This window comes from Crinia signifera, chromosome 5 (genome assembly GCF_055691185.1).
Source record: "Crinia signifera chromosome 5, ASM5569118v1, whole genome shotgun sequence".
NCBI lineage: Eukaryota > Metazoa > Chordata > Amphibia > Anura > Myobatrachidae > Crinia > Crinia signifera.
Window position 1 is genome coordinate 107,752,631 of NC_139221.1, and position 17,407 is coordinate 107,770,037.

General features: G+C 40.4%; 1 protein-coding gene across 4 annotated transcripts in view; it reads left to right on the forward strand.

The window, feature by feature from the left end:
* RIPOR2 (RHO family interacting cell polarization regulator 2) overlaps nt 1-17,407 on the forward strand; it is a 159,638-nt gene that overhangs the window by 80,632 nt on the left and 61,599 nt on the right. For 3 of the 4 annotated variants that reach the window (XM_083187816.1, XM_083187818.1, XM_083187817.1), the window contains exons 10-14: nt 2,877-3,002; nt 3,551-3,699; nt 4,789-4,918; nt 5,337-5,483; nt 7,478-8,170. In XM_083187816.1, coding sequence (XP_083043942.1) covers nt 2,877-3,002; nt 3,551-3,699; nt 4,789-4,918; nt 5,337-5,483; nt 7,478-8,170 — 1,245 coding nt within the window. The remainder of the gene's footprint in view (nt 1-2,876; nt 3,003-3,550; nt 3,700-4,788; nt 4,919-5,336; nt 5,484-7,477; nt 8,171-17,407) is intronic. The other variant, XM_083187819.1, reaches the window with a different exon arrangement.

Sequence of the window (17,407 nt, forward strand, 5' to 3'; positions counted from 1 at the left end):
TCCAGTGAATCCACACATGTTCTGTTTGGGAATGCAATCAATGGTTTTGAGGGAGGGAGAGCCAGTTAAGCGCAGCCCAATTAGTGCTCACCAGCATAGCCCAAGTAGTAACCATAGGACTCACCTCTTCAGGGGGTAATAATGCTCCCAACCTCCTCCAAGCTGCCTCTACGCTGTGATGCCTCCATTTCCCGCACTCTCCCTCCCGCTCTCGCTTCCGACCTTCACTGCCCATAAGCCACCGCTCAATGCCCTGGCTTCCTCTGAATCCTGGGAGATGAGAGTTGTAGTCCGGCTACGCTGTTCGGTTCCTCTCACTGCCTGAAGCTAGATTGCAGCCGGACAACAATTCTCATGATCCAGCGCTTCAGCCTGCCAGCCAATCGGCAGCAGCCGCCCCCTCTCCCTCTTCCACCAATGACCGTCCTTCGCATGTAAAAAAAATGACAGACAGGCAGCGGCGGCATAAACACCCAGCGGGCCATGTAAATGTCCTCAGCGGGCCGCATGTGGACACCTGCTCTAAATGAACTAGAAATAATGATACGGACAACTGAAATAATTATTTAGCTCTAACTATACTAGAAATAACGACACAGAAAACTGAATGCCATTAAAATCAGTCAACGTTATTTATTTTACATCGCTTTAAATGAGTATGGTAGCAGAAGAACGGCCAGATGATCAGCGACATTATGTCTTAATGCTCATCTCCTGTCCATGACATGCCTTTAACTCATCTGCCATGCCAATAGACTGATGAGGCTCCAACCCTCCCCCCAATACACCATAATAGGGCCGGGACAGCTAGTGCCCCTGACCCCCAGTAGGGAAGGCCAAACTAGAACAGTCTACTGCCCTTCTTTGCTGCCAACTATAGGTTGACAAACCCCAACTGACAAAGAAATAGGATTGGGAACAGGAGAGAGGATGGCTGAATCACCGAGGCAAAATAGGAACATTGTGAACTGACAAACGTGCAAGTTGCGTAGGGAAAAACAGCAATTGGAGTTTACATCCAATATGAAAATAGTCCTGTTTTGTTTCTTAAATAAAGTTCCATTTATTTTCGTGTCAGCATGTTCCCTGTAATGCAGGAGTGTCCAAACTTTTTGCAAAGAGGGCCAGATTTGGTGAGGTGAAAATGTGTGGGGGGCCGACCATTCAGCCTAACATTCTTTGAACCATTTATCACATCAGAATGGTCCCCCACTCTGCCCCAATTCACTGTATGTCCCCGAGCTTGTCCTTATTCACTGTATGTCCTCCAGCGTGCCTCTTCACTGTATATTCCCCTGCTTGACCCCCCCTTCTCTGTATTTCCCCCAGGCTGCCCCATTCACTGTATGTCCCCCACTCTGCCCCATTCACTGTATGTCCCCCACTCTGCACCCATTCACTGTATGTCCCCCACTCTGCCCCCATTCACTGTATGTCCCCCACTCTGCCCCATTCACTGTATGTCCCCCACTCTGCCCCCATTCACTGTATGTCCCCCACTCTGCCCCCAATCACTGTATGTCCCCCACTCTGCCCCATTCACTGTATGTCCCCTACTCTGCCCCCATTCACTGTATGTCCCCCACTCTGCCCCATTCACTGTATGTCCCCCAGCATGCCCCTCCTTCACTGTATATTCACATGCCTGACCCCCTTTCTCTGTATGTCCCCAACCTGCCCCCATTCACTGTATGCCCCCCACTCTGCCCCCATTCACTGTATGCCCCCCACTCTGCCCCCATTCACTGTATGTCCCCAACCTGCCCCCATTCGCTATGTCCCCGAGCGTGCCCCCATTCACTGCATTTCCCCCAGCGTGTCCCTCCTTCACTGCATTTCCCCCAGCGTGTCCCTCCTTCACTGCATTTCCCCCAGCGTGTCTCTCCTTCACTGTATTTCCCCCAGCATGCCCCTCCTTCACTGTATTTCCCCCACTCTGCTAACATTCACTGTATGTGCCCCAGCCTGCCCTCCATTCACTGTATGTCCCCCACTCGACCCTTCACTGTATATTCCCGTAGACTGCCCCTCCTTCGCTGTATGTACCTCATTCACTGTATGTCCCTACTCTGCCCCCATTCACTCTGTCCCCAAGCCTGCCCCCCTTCTCTGAATGTCCATCACTCTTCTTCCATTCACTGTATGTCCCCCAGCATGACCCTCCTTTACTGTATGTACCACATACTGCCTACCTTCACTGTATATTCCACTGCAGGAGACAGATGCTTGTGCTGCCGCTGCCGCCGCCGCTCTCCTCCACTCCGCATATTACGGGAACAAGCTTCCCCTTTGCTGCCCCCCCCCCCATCCCCGCACACTGCTGTCAATGTGATCACGGTGGAGGGTGATATATGATTGCAGCAGCATGAGTTGGACACATACTCATCTGAAAGACGGCAAACACGTCTCACAGTGGCAGCCGGCACCCCCTCACCAATGACAGCAAGCCAGCAAGGTAAAGGCGAGCTCACTGGGGTCTCACCTCTTAAATCATGTGCTGTGCGTCCCACGTCAGCCTCCAGCTGCCCGCTTCTGCCTGGAAGCTGCGGGCTGCTTGAAGTGACATCACGGGCCGTAATTGGCCCCCGGGCCGGACTTTGGACATGCCTGCTGTAATGTACAGTATTAAAGTGAGCTAAAGCATGGATTCCGCCTGAGGTAGTTATGCATGTACAATAAAGGTACTGTATGCCATTGGGAATGTTGTTCTATAAACCTGAAATGACACTCAGCAAAAATGCAAAGTAACTGACATACGGTGATAGTTTTAGACTTTTGTGTTGCAGAGGCTAAAAAGTAGTAGTTTATTTGACCTAATGAATCTTAAAATTATATAAATAACTGCAAATTATGAACCTTGTTTTCTTTTTTATAAGATATTTATGCGGTATGGACGCCAGCGATGGAAATTAAAAGGCAAAATCGAGCTCAATGGCAAACAGAGTTGGGATGGTGAAGAAATGTTTTTTCTTCCACTGATTAACAGTTTGATATCAATTAAGGTAAATTGACCCGGTTTAAACTTTGTAATAAGGGCTGTCTGGCCATGACATTTGCTATATTATGCTATGTTTCCACATATAACTCCGGAGTAGAAGATGAGAGATGTTTTAGAGAGGAAATTTACTAAGATGGGAGTACTATTTTTCACAGGATGTTGCTATGGGGAACCAATCAGATATTGGGCCAAATGCACTAAGTTTCAAAAGTGATTAAATTGAGAGTGATAAACAACCAATCAATCAGCTCCTGACATTTTTCAAACAGCATGTGACATGGCAGGTAGGAGCTGATTGGAGAGTGATAAACAACCAAACATTTCATCACTTTTGAAGCTTAGTGCATCTGGCCCTACTGTATATGGATTATCTTCTAGAAAGTGAAAAATAAAAAAAGTAGTAGATTGCCCATAGCAACATCCAATCTGCAACAGAGCTCCCATTTTAGTCAATTTCCCCCATTGTTTCTACCAGTTTGAAAATAATCTAACATGTCTGCAGCTATTAGTGTTCCGGTTAGTCATATATATGTATTATTTTTGTTCCCTAAGGTGACAGAACTTAAAGGAATTGCAACTCATCTGCTGGTTGGAAGTGTGACCTGTGAAACAAAGGACCTGTTTGCTGCTCGTCCTCAAGCTGTTGCTGTTGATGTAAATGACCTTGGCACGATAAAACTTAATCTTGAAGTAACATGGTGGTAAGTAAATATAACCGAAGCGTTAATTATTTTTGTGTTTTGAGCTCTATATAAGTGTGCACTGCCTTGCCAATGTTAATGCCTGAATGGCCATGTTTCCAGAGACCAGGGCCTGTATCACTTTGATTGGCTGAAGTCTGTTTTCATTCTCTCTAGGACCACAAAATACGGAGTGTAATGTCAGAATTTTAACAGTGGGTGTGCCACATTTTACCCATATGCTTACTTAAGGTTCATATAGCTGTAGTATGCATGTGTAACGTGTGTGTGTGTGTGTGTGTGTGTGTATATGGGCAGCTGAAGTCACCATGGCTATAACTGTGCAGAGTTTGTATATTCTCCGGGTACTTGAGTGGGTTTCCTCCAGGTACTCCAGCTTCCTCCCACAATCCAAAAATATACTGTTATTCCATCCCAACAAATTAACCCTAGAATGTCTGTGTGCGTGTACATGTGGTAGGTAATATAGATTGTATGCTCCACTGGGGCAAGGACTGATGTGAATGTTCAACTCAACTATACTCTGTAAAGTGCGGCAGAATATGTGTGCACTATATAAGAAACTGTGGTACTTGTGTATTATCTGGGTGCCCGATATTTTTCATCGCATGCCACTACTTAAGGCATGCAATGTGATTTTTCATTGTAAAGACCCGATTTTTAATTGTATAGTCACCCATGGGTGATTTCATACCCCCACTATCCAACTGCGCATGGAGTTGACTTTATATAGTGTGGCGAGTGCAGCGAGACACCGAGCCCGAAGCGTGGCGAGCGCACGCGGATTACTTTACATGTATTCGCTCGCCACACTATATGAAATCAACTCTTGCGTAGTTGGATAGTGGGGGGTATGAAATCACCCATGGGTGACTATACAATGAAAAATCGGGTCTTTACAATGAAAAATCGCATTGCATGAATTGTATGCCACTATATTGCATGCAATGCGATGTGATGCAATGCAATGCAATGAAAAAATCAAGCGCCCAGATATTACACAAGTGCCGAAACTGTTAATAAATAATAAATTATATTATAGATATACATTGTTGTAAGACCAATGTTACCTTGGCTATTGTATTGCAGCCCATTTGACGCTGAGGACCTGACGCCATCCACGGGTAATGTGAACAAAGCATCTTCAGTCCAAAGAAGAGTCTCCATATACAGCCAGGGCACTCCAGAGACCCCAACATTTAAGGACCATTCCTTCTTTGTAAGTCCTGTTCTGCTACCCGGTAGCTCTCTATCTGCTGCCTGTACTCTATATTAGGGATATTTCGGAAAGTTTGTTTCTGTACATTGCAATAAAAATCTAAAGAGTTATGCAGAGTCTACGTTCTAGGACACTGTGAATACACCCACAGCAGTGATCTCTCACCTTGCACTGCCCATATACCCCATAGTCATGGTTTTAAGTGATCGGTACAAAATATTACACTTACGATATTACTATTACAGCTGTTGCCCCTTTCTGTGCTCCTCTCTCGTTATTTGCCTCTCTAGGCAAATATTGACTTTTATTCACCGCTCCCTTATCAGTAGCAACATGATTTTTTTTTAATGGAACAAACCTTTCTGTCCTGTTCGCTGTACTGCTTACTAACATCCCGTTTGCTTTTAACCTGCTGAAGAAATGGCTGAACCCTCCACAGAACACACTGCGGCTGTCCGTTATGGATGTTCTGCAGGAGACTTTCTTTGACAAGCTCCGGCGCAGTCGCTCTTTTAGTGACCTGCCGTCTCTCAGGCTGAGACCAGGCTCAGGCCAAGAGAGATATGTGAGTTATTTGTTGGGTGGATCTTTGTGCTTCTCTCCTGAGATTGTGGATGAGCTCTCATGCATGCCATGTTGTTTTTTGTTTGTTATACTGTTTTCATTTTCTTCTAATGACTAGAATGAACTGTAATCATGCATGCAAAGGTACAGTTAGTACATCTCAGGGCCAGGTGGCTTTCTGGTTATGCCACAAAGAAATAGACCCATTTCCCAAGCCAGATGAGGGCCTTGGTGCAGCAGTTTTTTTCCTCCTTACCCCGGGGCATCACTTACCATCTACCTTTAACCGTTTAAACGCAAGCAATGGCTGCAATGTGCTAATAAATGCCTACAGTTTATATCTCATGTGCTGGCCTCGCATGAGTATGACTTGGATACTGGTGAACCTTGAGTATTGTTCCACTACTAAAAGCGGCCTTGTGAAACAACACAAATGGCCTGGCCCCAATGTTTGACCTTCCTGATCATTGCACTTTCATCTGTTTTAGAATCATTCAAAGCCTCAGACACCCTATGGGGTGAAATTGATTTGCTGCGGTAACTTACCGTAGCTATCTGATCCCCATAATGAAGGGGTAATTCAAATAATCTCAATAGCCGGCACTAGGGAGGATTTAGTTTCACATGCCTTTATTTAGTACATCTGCCTCTAAAGGTTCTAAAAATGCAGTGGATAGCTGCAGGCATTGAACCCTTTTTCTTTGTCACATTGGGTTGATGAGGCATTATGGCCCGCAGTTTTTCTGCAGATTTCTCTCTTTATTTGTATTATGCCTTGTATAGTGCATGGATTTTAGTTTGAGTCTTTGATCACATTGCTATATATTTTAGCCCTTTATAGATGATGGGGAAAAAATGCTACATTACTACAATAGAAAATCGTACACGCCATGCTATCAATAAAAATAAATATACAGTGCAGAGAAAAACCGTGCATTGCATATATCCAGGATATCTGTTTTTAAGTGCAATAAAACATAACAATTATTACTTTCCGTAAAGAAAACTCTAGACGGTCTGCCATTTTGAGTCTTTTAGCCCATTTTATCTTTTTTATTTTTCCCATACAATTACAGTTTGGAATTATTCTCATGCTATCATTTTTTTTATTTTCTTTACGTCTGTTTTCTACTAATGTAAGTGTTTTCTTGTCAAATGTTTTTATATATTAATATATAAATACAGGCTAGTTTTCATTATTGTATGCCTGTTTTATTTTTTGGTTTGTACATTGTCTTTTTTTCATATTGAAATAGTTTTGCTCTTTCCAGAAATTATAATGTCTCTCTTCTTAGTATAGTATTGATTGTAATACACTGAATACAGATGTGGTATAGTTCACAGACAGTGTCAAGGTTGACATGCAAAAGGTTGACTAATGAAAAGGTTGACATGGGCTTTTCACATTTTCTTGGTGTCAATGTTGATACCTGGGCACTTGGTCCTCCAATTAGTTTACCACGTCCCCTAGTATGGCTCTTTTTGCTTGCCGTGCTACAGGCCGGGTGCCTTGCTCCGCTACCACTGCGCTCTGCACATTTTTCCATTTCCCACCGGAGTCCACGTGGACAGTGAAGGTTTAACTAATGAAAAAAATCCCCCCAATCTTGTGTCAACCTCTTCATTTGTCTACATTTTCTATGTCAACCTTTTGTCAATGTTTTATCTTGTGCATGTTGACATTTTGGTGTGACCTCTCGACTATTGACCTAGACATTGTCATGTGGATACCGTGAATAAACTGCATTGCTAGGACTTATGACAATAACTTTCTAAGGTAACATAAGTTGCTAGAAGTTTTTTTGGTCATTTCCTTGTCATTACATGGGATTCCTCATTTCTGGAACTAGCAAGAAAAGGCACAACAAATTGTTTGTAGCATTCTATGTGCTTCTTGAAAGGTCTTGTCTTTGTTAAACTGTTTCTTCGTATTTTCAATTTAAATATAATAATGAAAGTGTCATTTATTTGGTGCATTTTTTTTTTTATTTCTAGTCCAATTTGCAAGATGATGTTTTTGATTGTGGAGTGGAATCCATTGATAAGAGAACCTTCTCCCTAAGTTTTGATGACTTGCCTAATGGTGACTCTACACCACCCAGATCTACTCCCTCTTCCTCTCTTGGCTACTCCAATCCTGAAATCACTGTCACACCACCAGAACATAACCTCAGTGATCTGTCATCAGAGGAGCCCTTGAAGGACGATTTGAGTGCCAGGACTTTAGCAGAGTCATGTAGTCAATCGCAGGACTCTCCATCCCACACAGAGTCTGTCTGTGTAGGCGATGAAGCCTCAGCAGGATTTAAGTCCGACGTGTCTTCTTGCCAAAGCCATCCACCCAATTCGGATGATAAAATGTTTGTAGATTCAAATGTCTCCGTGTCAATTTTGCAAGACTCCGATGAAGCTTCTGAGCTGAAGCCTGTGGAGCTGGACAATAGTGAAGGGAATATTACTAAACAGCTGGTAAAAAGGCTTACATCAACCGAAATACCTGCTGTTCCAAAAAGATTCCAATCTGATTGCTCCATGTGTGCTGAAGCTGAAGCCACAGGGTCCTTTTTAGATGGAAGTTTAGAAGAATCTTTGCAAGGACTTCTCCTGACCCTAGAGCCTTGTAAAGACCAGTATTCAGAATATCAAGAATTGTACCAGGAAATTACACACCTAGAAGATGTTCTCAAAGTAAGTGAATGCAACGCATCACTCTGTCTTTAGATTATCTGTGACTGTACAATGATTTTGTGACTGTGATATGTGAGGTATAACCAAGGGCGGGCAAGTCCAAAACAGCACTTATAAATCACAATGTTCATTTACCTCCTATGGACAGTGTTATTTCTGTTGTTTCTTTCATTGGTTCCTGTAAGAGTTCTGTAGATTTTGGTTTTGTTGTGTTAAACAGGACTCTGCAAATAGCGTGGCTATATATAAGTAACTGTAATGTCTCAGCAATCCTAATGTTTTAACTGGGCAGATAAGCTTACAAATAAGTGGAAAGTACAAATGACTCGTAATTGGTTTTGTTGTTAGATCTCTAGTTTGAATGCAATTATTTGGCAAATGTCATAAATTTGCTGAAAGAGATCAAAGAAAAAAATCTTATTTGGTTTAGTTGTTAAATGTTTGTGATGTCTACGTTCCACACAAATGGTTGTGCCTGGTTCCAATGTACAGAAATGTGAAATTATTATTAATATAAAAATAATAAACCCTATATATATTTTTTTTGCACAAGTCAGGATGACTTAAAAATTAAACTTGTTTTTAAAGAGGGTTACAAAGTGGTAAGAATCTAAACACCCTATTTAATGTGACCTCTACTATTTTATTTCCTCAGATTTGTTTTATATAATATTTTGCATAAATAAAATTGTTCTAATGCTTGTTCTTTTGTTGTTTTCATTTCGTGTTTTAATTACCGTGCATGCCTGTTTCATGTGGAGTTTGAGAATATTCTTTTTAAATAATTTTTTTTTGTACTGTACTTTAGTAATATTTTAGTACTTTAAAACTGTAAAATGTAGTAATTTTATACATTTAATTTATTTTATTAAATGTGTAATGTGTTAATAAAACTTACCTATTTTATATATGTAGATTTAGTAATTTAATATGTATGTGCAGTGCCTGTATATTCTTGTAGAATCTTGTTTTGTTTCTTTTTGTTCATGTCCTTTACTCACTATGTCCTCACTTATGTGTTGTCTTTCCTCCTGTCCATACAAGGAGTGGTCTTAAGGTGCATACACACTGGGTGTGTTTGCACAATAATGATGTGAAAATCCCTGGCCGATAAATCACTCAGTGCAAAACAGCAAGTTTGCGTGGCTTTCAGCTCAAAGCCGCCCAGTCTGTATGGCCCAAGGATGAGTGCTGCTACCAGCAGATGAGCGGCTCTTCCCACTGATGGTGCCAGGCAAGGGGAAAGTGGCTCAGTGTGTATGCAGTGAATGGCTTTCCCCCAGCGATGATAGCGATCATCGCTCTCCATGCACGCTGGGCATAATCACCCAGTGTGTATGGACCTTATGAAAAGTGGTTCACTCAGCCTGTAAAACATGGCGATTGTGCGGGAGCACGCATCAGCGTTCACCGCTGCCCATACACACTACAACATTTTAAGCTCAAAATGCCAAAAATGAGCTACTTTTAAGCCAAAAATCTCCTAGTATGTATGGGCCTTTACTGGCTTTTTGATCACATTGGCTATAAATTACTTCCAGTGAGGGCCGGAAACTATCAATTACAAGTTCATGGGTTCCGGATATAACTGATGAGTTCTATCTACATGTGATTAGGGTTTTCACCTCACCTCACCTCATGGGTGACCAAATTAGAAACCCATTATACACAGCATCTGTGTCCTGACTGCCGGTATCCTGACCGCCGGTCATCCATATGTATCCTGTATAAGCAGCTTCACACATTACTTCCAATGTGTCATATAGGAGAAACCCTAAGTAATGACAAATCCTCTTATTCTAAAATAACAAAGAATAATGGTTGTAAATGGATAATCATATTTCAGGAGCCCATTATATGGTGGTACGTATTGTGTGATCATGGAGGACTATTAATTATTTACTAGCACCTACAATATTACCCATTGGAAATGGGTGTATTATATTTTTCAAAACAATATTAATTGGTAAGGACTCATTATGTGAAAAATGTATAATGAGCACTTACATGTGTGGCATATGTACTGTATTCTTGCGGGATATGGATAATAGATCAACAGTCAGTCTGAAAACCTCATGTTGACCCTTTGCTTATGTTGACATGTTTCTTGCCGAACGTGCGTGTGTCAATGTTGGACTTTTGGCGCTGTCCTATTCACTGGTGGTCAGAACAGATTGCAGGTGGCATCATACCCAGGTGGGAGTAGAAGCTGGCCACACTGATGTTGTATGTCCCTGGCAGTCCTGTTCTTATGACTCTATTGTATTGGGACGAACATGTATTCTTATTCTTCAGCTGTGCAGCATTGCATGGTCAGCTGGGGATGGGAGGGATGGAATATGGTGCTTATAGAACATATATACATTTTGAGTGTATGTATGTATGCATGTATATAATATATTAAAACATTTGAGTTCCATATGAAAATAGTGCCTTTATAGTACCTATAGATTTTATGTATATAGTGATCTCACTATATTTTGATTAGTTTAAACCGCATGTTGACCTTTTGAATGTTGACCTTCCCATTGTCAACCTAATGATTGTGTCGATCTTAGCCATGTCAACCTTTTTCATGAGTCGCCCTAAACCCTGTCGACTTAATGCATGTCGACCTTACGACCGTATACTACCCGACCTAAAACCCCACTCTGCTCTTAAGAGTGTACACAAGGAAGTCCTGTTGGATTGGCAACACCAAATCACCCTCAGCTGTAGGCCCAAAAGCTATCTCTGTCAGCTGTGCAATAGATCAGTAGCCAGGGGGAGTTTCTAGGTACTTGGAACCTCTCTGCGTGTGTATGTCCTGCTCATTGGAATCCACATGGATTACTCTTTATATTGGCGCTACTTCCCAGTAACCATTTACCACCAGTTGGGATATTGGTAATGAGTAAAACAAAATCTAAAGTAGAGCTAAAGTGATTTAAAAAATATATCTAATGTATTATGTGGTTGAAGTAGGTTCATAGAACGGATTGCCTGTGTTTAAAAATAGTTTAATGTATATTTTTTATTATTAAAAAGATATTGGATATCGCCTTCCATTCTACATATAGTAGCCACTGCTCACAGATTAAAAGAATTATCTTGAAGAATTACCATGTATCAAAACTGAATAATCTATTATATAGGATTATTTACAGAAACTGTTTTATTTTTCATAAAAATAAAACAATATTAAGAATGTATTAGCCCTGAGGAACCTAAAATGTCCAGGCAATAGCGTAAAAACAGGTTGGCTTGATCAAAGAATAAAAGGATTTAAAAAATGTGGGAAAAAAAGACGAATAACGCAAATCTATTCAAACCCCTACCCAAAAAGTTATGTCAGGAGGAGAAAGTAATCCTTACAGTATAAAAACTTTCACCAACGGTGAGACTAATGTGATCTACAGTACATGTTGATTTGTGGTTGTAATGCAGTATATAGGCAGAACAACTCATGCCTTAAAAACGAGAGCATCCACAAAATATTCTGCCGATGATCCAGACTCGGTGGGATTTATTCACTAAGATGGGTGTTTTATTGAAAGATGGGATGTTGCTATGGGCAACCTTTTAGATTCTATCTATTATCTACTCGAAGGTTCTAAATAAATCCGTTAGATTCTGATAGATTGCTATGGGCAACATACCATCTTCAATAGAACTACCATATCTAAACATTACACTTGTTGTTCATAATGGGAATCCAAAATGTTTTTATTGAGTGGTTTAGAACATATTATAACCAGTATAGGAAAGTGGATTTAAAAAAAGGATTTTGGATGTTTAGAATTAATTCTATGTTTCTGGAAGGCTTAAATAATTTAGTGGAATTAAACACATTTTAGATCCATATAAATTACTGGTATTCTAGAACCTGGTTTACATCTATTCACATGTCCTGCATATGTTAACATAAAAAAACCATTAGAGAAAGGTTTGTTTTTATTTTGAGTATATTTTCTGCTAAATTGTCCACGTTTTCTGAAGAATCCTAGGTGTTTGAGACTCTACCAGGATCTGTGGACCTAAAGTCACGTGGACGTGATTTTGCTCCAAGCATCAGAAGTTGGTCGGAATTAGTATCCACGCAATGTTCTAAATTTTATATTTATATACCCAAATTTAATTTACACTAAAGAGTTTATTTCTGAATATATGTCTCATATTCTTATAAATTACTGTAGGTAAAATATGTTTTGAATTAATTAGAAATTGAAAGGATTGTCTGCAACAGGTGGTAACAACATGCTTGTTAACACAAGTTCCATAGTGCATAAGTCTTTCATGACCCAATGCATCCCCACTCCACACAAACCACTTATCTAAAATAACGACTCGGACAACTGAAATTGGGGTGAATGGGGTCGTCTTTTATTTTCTGAAAGAGGGCGGCCTATGGTGGCGAGGTGAGAACTCATTTAAATAAAATGTATTGGGCCAACTGCCCTAATGAACAAGGACTGGCCTTCTGCCGAGTCCCTGTCCATAAAAGCTAAGTAAAAATCCTACAAAAATAAAATTGAGGCCTACTGCCCCAGAAATCACACTCCCACTAAGGTAACAACTCAACTAAAGTGACTTAAGGGGCCCACCTGGATCGGTGATGCCCCTGAAGGAAAAACTGTTACCATGCCGAACTCACTTTCTCCAAAGAAGTTGCACCTTAAGGGAAAGAAATCACAAAAAAGGGTTAATAAAAAATACCTAGCCACCGTTCTGAAAACGGCCACCTGCCGCAATCCTCCAGAACCGGCACCGCCACCATAGACTAACCTATATCGACCTCAACCTATTAATAATGTCCCTAAAAAAGAGGGCCAAACCTTCATCTGACAGGTGTACTCCATCACTCCTGTACAGTGGTCATAGAAAGCAATACCCGCATGTGAGATTGAGTATCCGCCCTGTTGATAAACCACTCGACCCACTACTGAGTTTACCCTCCGTCTGACCAGGTCAACTGTCCCAGAGTGTATTACAAAGTCATGTGGAAAATGACACCAAGTCATATATATATATATATATATATATATATTCACTGTTCTTGATAAAAGTGCACTGAAATGTTGGACACTACAGTATTGTCTACTGTACTTATTACAGTCTGTGAGTGCAGCCTTTTCTGGAAATAAATATATATATTATCCAATAATCCATCACGCGCTTATACAAATTATAGTCAAATAAGATTGGCTGCCTCACCACAGTGTCCCCCGAGGGTTAAGAGACCGTAAAAGACCATATAGAGCACAATTGTGTTGTGGCGCCTATACTTGATAGATAATGTCCATAAATAAGATGATCTGTTGTCAAGTGAAGCAAATGGATACAGTTTGTCCAGTAACTTGTTAATTTAGTTGATCTTGTTGTCAAAGGCAAAACATGTACAATAGTCCCTAATAGTTCCGAATAATTTGTATAAGCACGTGGTGGATTATTGGAATATATAAATATATATATATATATATATATACATATATATATATATATATATATATATATAGACAGGGCGGCACTCCGGAATATGCACAAGTCCCAGCAGGGATATGATGAAGAACAGCGGTGCCCTCTGTAGCTTGACTCCGGTGTGGAGACAGGAATGTACAGCGTGGGGGGGACGGTGGCACTCGCAATGGAATAAACACACAAGGCAGTAGAATACCAACGTTTCGTGGCTGTGTCGCCACTTTATCAAGGTGCCATAAAACCTCATCCACATTTTCATATTCTTATGGATGCCACATATAACATGAATCCACGGCCCTTTAGTGCATTATTAGGGCCACAATTTTTTTTCTATATACATATATATATATTTATTTTCCACAAAAGGCGGCACTCACAGACTGTAATAAGTACAGTAGACAATAGTGTAGTGTCCAACATTTCAGTGCACGTTTATCAAGAACAGTGATAGATACATATATACATACATACATACATACATACATACATAAGCACGTCCTGAAAACATGTGGGTATTTTTACTATCTATTCTCAAAAAAATTTTTATTACAAATAAATATATATTAGACTATTTTTAAAAAGGACAATCCATTGTATGATCTCTACTTGAACCACAATTGATGTACTAAAGTGTTAGCACTACTTTGTTTTGTTTTTACTAATGTACTGTTTAGGAACAGTTCCTTTTTTATAGTAGTAGCTCTTGGGGGGGAAAAAACACCTGGACGTGATTCCGAATTTACTTTTGGTAATTTGATAAAAATATTTCAATAACCTTCTTATTAATAAGAATGAATAAGAGTTTATTCTTTACTTCACATCTTACGGAGTTCTGTTAACCCTTTGAGTGCCAACTGTGAGAGATGTTCAAAATATCCGCTAAACATGCCAGTGTTGCTCACATTTGTAATATAGATTCAAATAACAAATGCTGTGTAAAATAGATTATTTTTCCTATATAATGTTGCAATTTTTACACCTATTTTGACCAATTCACTTTGCACTCAAAGGGTCCAAAGTAAAGTAAAAAAAAAAAAAGGCACTCTTGCCTGCTGTAGCAAAGTTCCGTGGTGCCTTCCAATATTTTGTAGAAGGGGCTTCTGGCCTCGAAACGTCGGGCAACTGATGTGACCACTGTTTGTTTGTTTTCTAATACAAAGTTTTTTCACCTTAACCCCGTGTGTCCTGCCGTCTTTTCTTGCGTATATATATATATATATATATATATATATATATATATATATATATATATATATATATATATATATATATATATATATATATATATATATATATATATATATATATAATTTTTTTTTTTTGTGAAATTTTAAAGTTACTGCCCTTACTATTCAGGTATATAATTGGGGTTACTATGGGGGTATTCAATTACCCCTGTTAAAACATCGGGAATGGAAAACTGACAGTTTTGCTAATTTTTAGGATGTTTCGCTGCTAAAACCCCAGTTTTTCAGTGAGAACACACAGGTTCAGTAAAACCCATGCTTTTACCTGATGCAGCCCCGATTTGACAAAAACAGGGCTGCTTTTGTAAGGACTCTGGAGGGTACCACCAAACCTGACCCCTAACTCTATTGCCTCTCCTCATGGTTGATGGACATGTGCGGTGCTAGGCTTCACCAATAACAGCCGCGTTCAACGGAGCTGGTTATGCCGGCTCCGCCCCCAATGCCGCCTGGTCTTACATAGGACAGCATGTCCGCCAAGGCGAGAAGAGTGCAAGAGGAAAAGCTGACTAAAGGGACACAAAGGATGGGGTACCCCCAGAGTCTACCCCAATGCGGGTGCAACAATGCACTAAGGTGGTATATACAAAATAAAACTCCAGCCTCCTGCACAGGGAAGGAATGACCCCTAGAAGGCAAACCTGACCCCTTAGTGTGATCTGCTGCAACAATGCAGAGATGGTACCATATAATAAATAATAGAAGAAACAGCTGCAGGGGAAGCCCCTGACTTATCTGTATGATGGTGATACTGCAGACCTATCTCAGGGGACTGTAGCGCAGGCAGACAGGACCGCTGACTGTGACAAGGAACACAGATAGTGTAGCACAATTCCGGCTTGGGGCTCAGGACGCTCAGCAGGAGTGCTAGCTTGGAGTACACCGGACTGTAACAGGTCTAAAGCATACAGACAGGGCTGAGACAGAACTGACTTGACTGAAGCAGAACTCCGACTGAACACACTGAGAACTCTGACTAGACAGGACAGCAACTCAGACTGAACTGGGAACTGGAAGCTATAACTGGCGATGTGGTATAGGCCAGAATGCCTTATGAAGGCTTCAGGTAATCAGGGCAGCTGTGCACAATCCATCCCAGCCGGGCTAACGAGGTCAGACTTGTGCGTACATTAATTCACAGGAGATTGGGCTATAATGGCACAGACTCACCACTGGAGGCCACCAGAGAGTCTATACCAACACAGACTGAAATTAACCCATAACAGACAAGACAGATATGAGTCATAAATGATGATTCCTAACCGCTTTACAGCGATTTTGCTTCTTCACTCGATTAGGTCATGCCATTTGTTGGTGGCTTTTCGGGGTTAATTAGGTAGCCTTGATCGAGCGCATTATCAAATGAGTCGATTACCGCTCATGGGTAATAGGATATTGACCTGTGTGTGGAATGCTAAAGGATCGTTTCCACCTCCTGCACCATTTATTAAATGTAAATTTTGTCTTTTAGCACATTTTTACTTGAAAATGGACATTCAATTTAAATTTAAATAAATAATTATTTTAATAAATAATCATAGAAAATTTAGGTTTGTCACTTTTAAGACTTATTTATGTAAAAGTCAAATTCTAGAGAAATGTTTAAATTGTATCTTAATAAAAGAATTATTAGAAAATAAAAGGTATTTATTATCTAATAATGAAAGAATAGGTTATTAGACCATACAAATGTGGGAGACCCGTAACCACTCCTGTGAATTACTTGAGTACACCATTGTGAATAACGCTACTGATGCTCAACATTTGATAACATTTTAAATGAACTGGATGATCAACTGGTTTCATCCTAGTAGGACCACTCATCAAGCACTATGGCAATGAAAACCATATGGCAACTTTTTTATAAAATTTTCGGACCTTGTCCATTGTGCTCTCTAGAAGTTTTTGGTTTGTTTGCATCATATTTGTTTTCCTTGTCCTTTTTTTTTTTTTCCATCTATAATTTTTATTGAATTTTTTTTTTCATGCAAAAAACCCCCAAAACCTTTAATGGGGTAGGAAGGGGGTGGAAGGATACAGAAAAAAATAAGGGTGTAGGGAAAGGGAAGGTACATTTCATGGGGTATATGATGAAAACTTAATACAAAAACATTTGACTGCAGAGCTATAAACAACCATGGAAATCGTATTATACGAAATACACATTACACAGCCTATAGGAATCCTGTTAAGGCTATATTCCTCTACCATCAATCAGACACCTCAGGTTTGTTAAGGCTAAATTGTAATGGATCGAATCTCCTCTGGTTTGTATAAGGGCCGCTCCCCCACCCTCTGTAACATATTCATGCCATGCCCTCCATCTCACGAGTGGAGATGTGGAGGATGTAGAATATGGCATGGACTCTGTCTTCTGAATGGATGGGGGAGTGGTTTGTTTCCAGCATTGATCCAGAACCATACGTGTTGCAATACAGATATGGCCCAATAAATAATGTTGATTTGCCAACTCTATTGAGGGATAGATATGTAAAAGGATCAGTAGTGGGGATGGGGACATTAAAATTAAAAG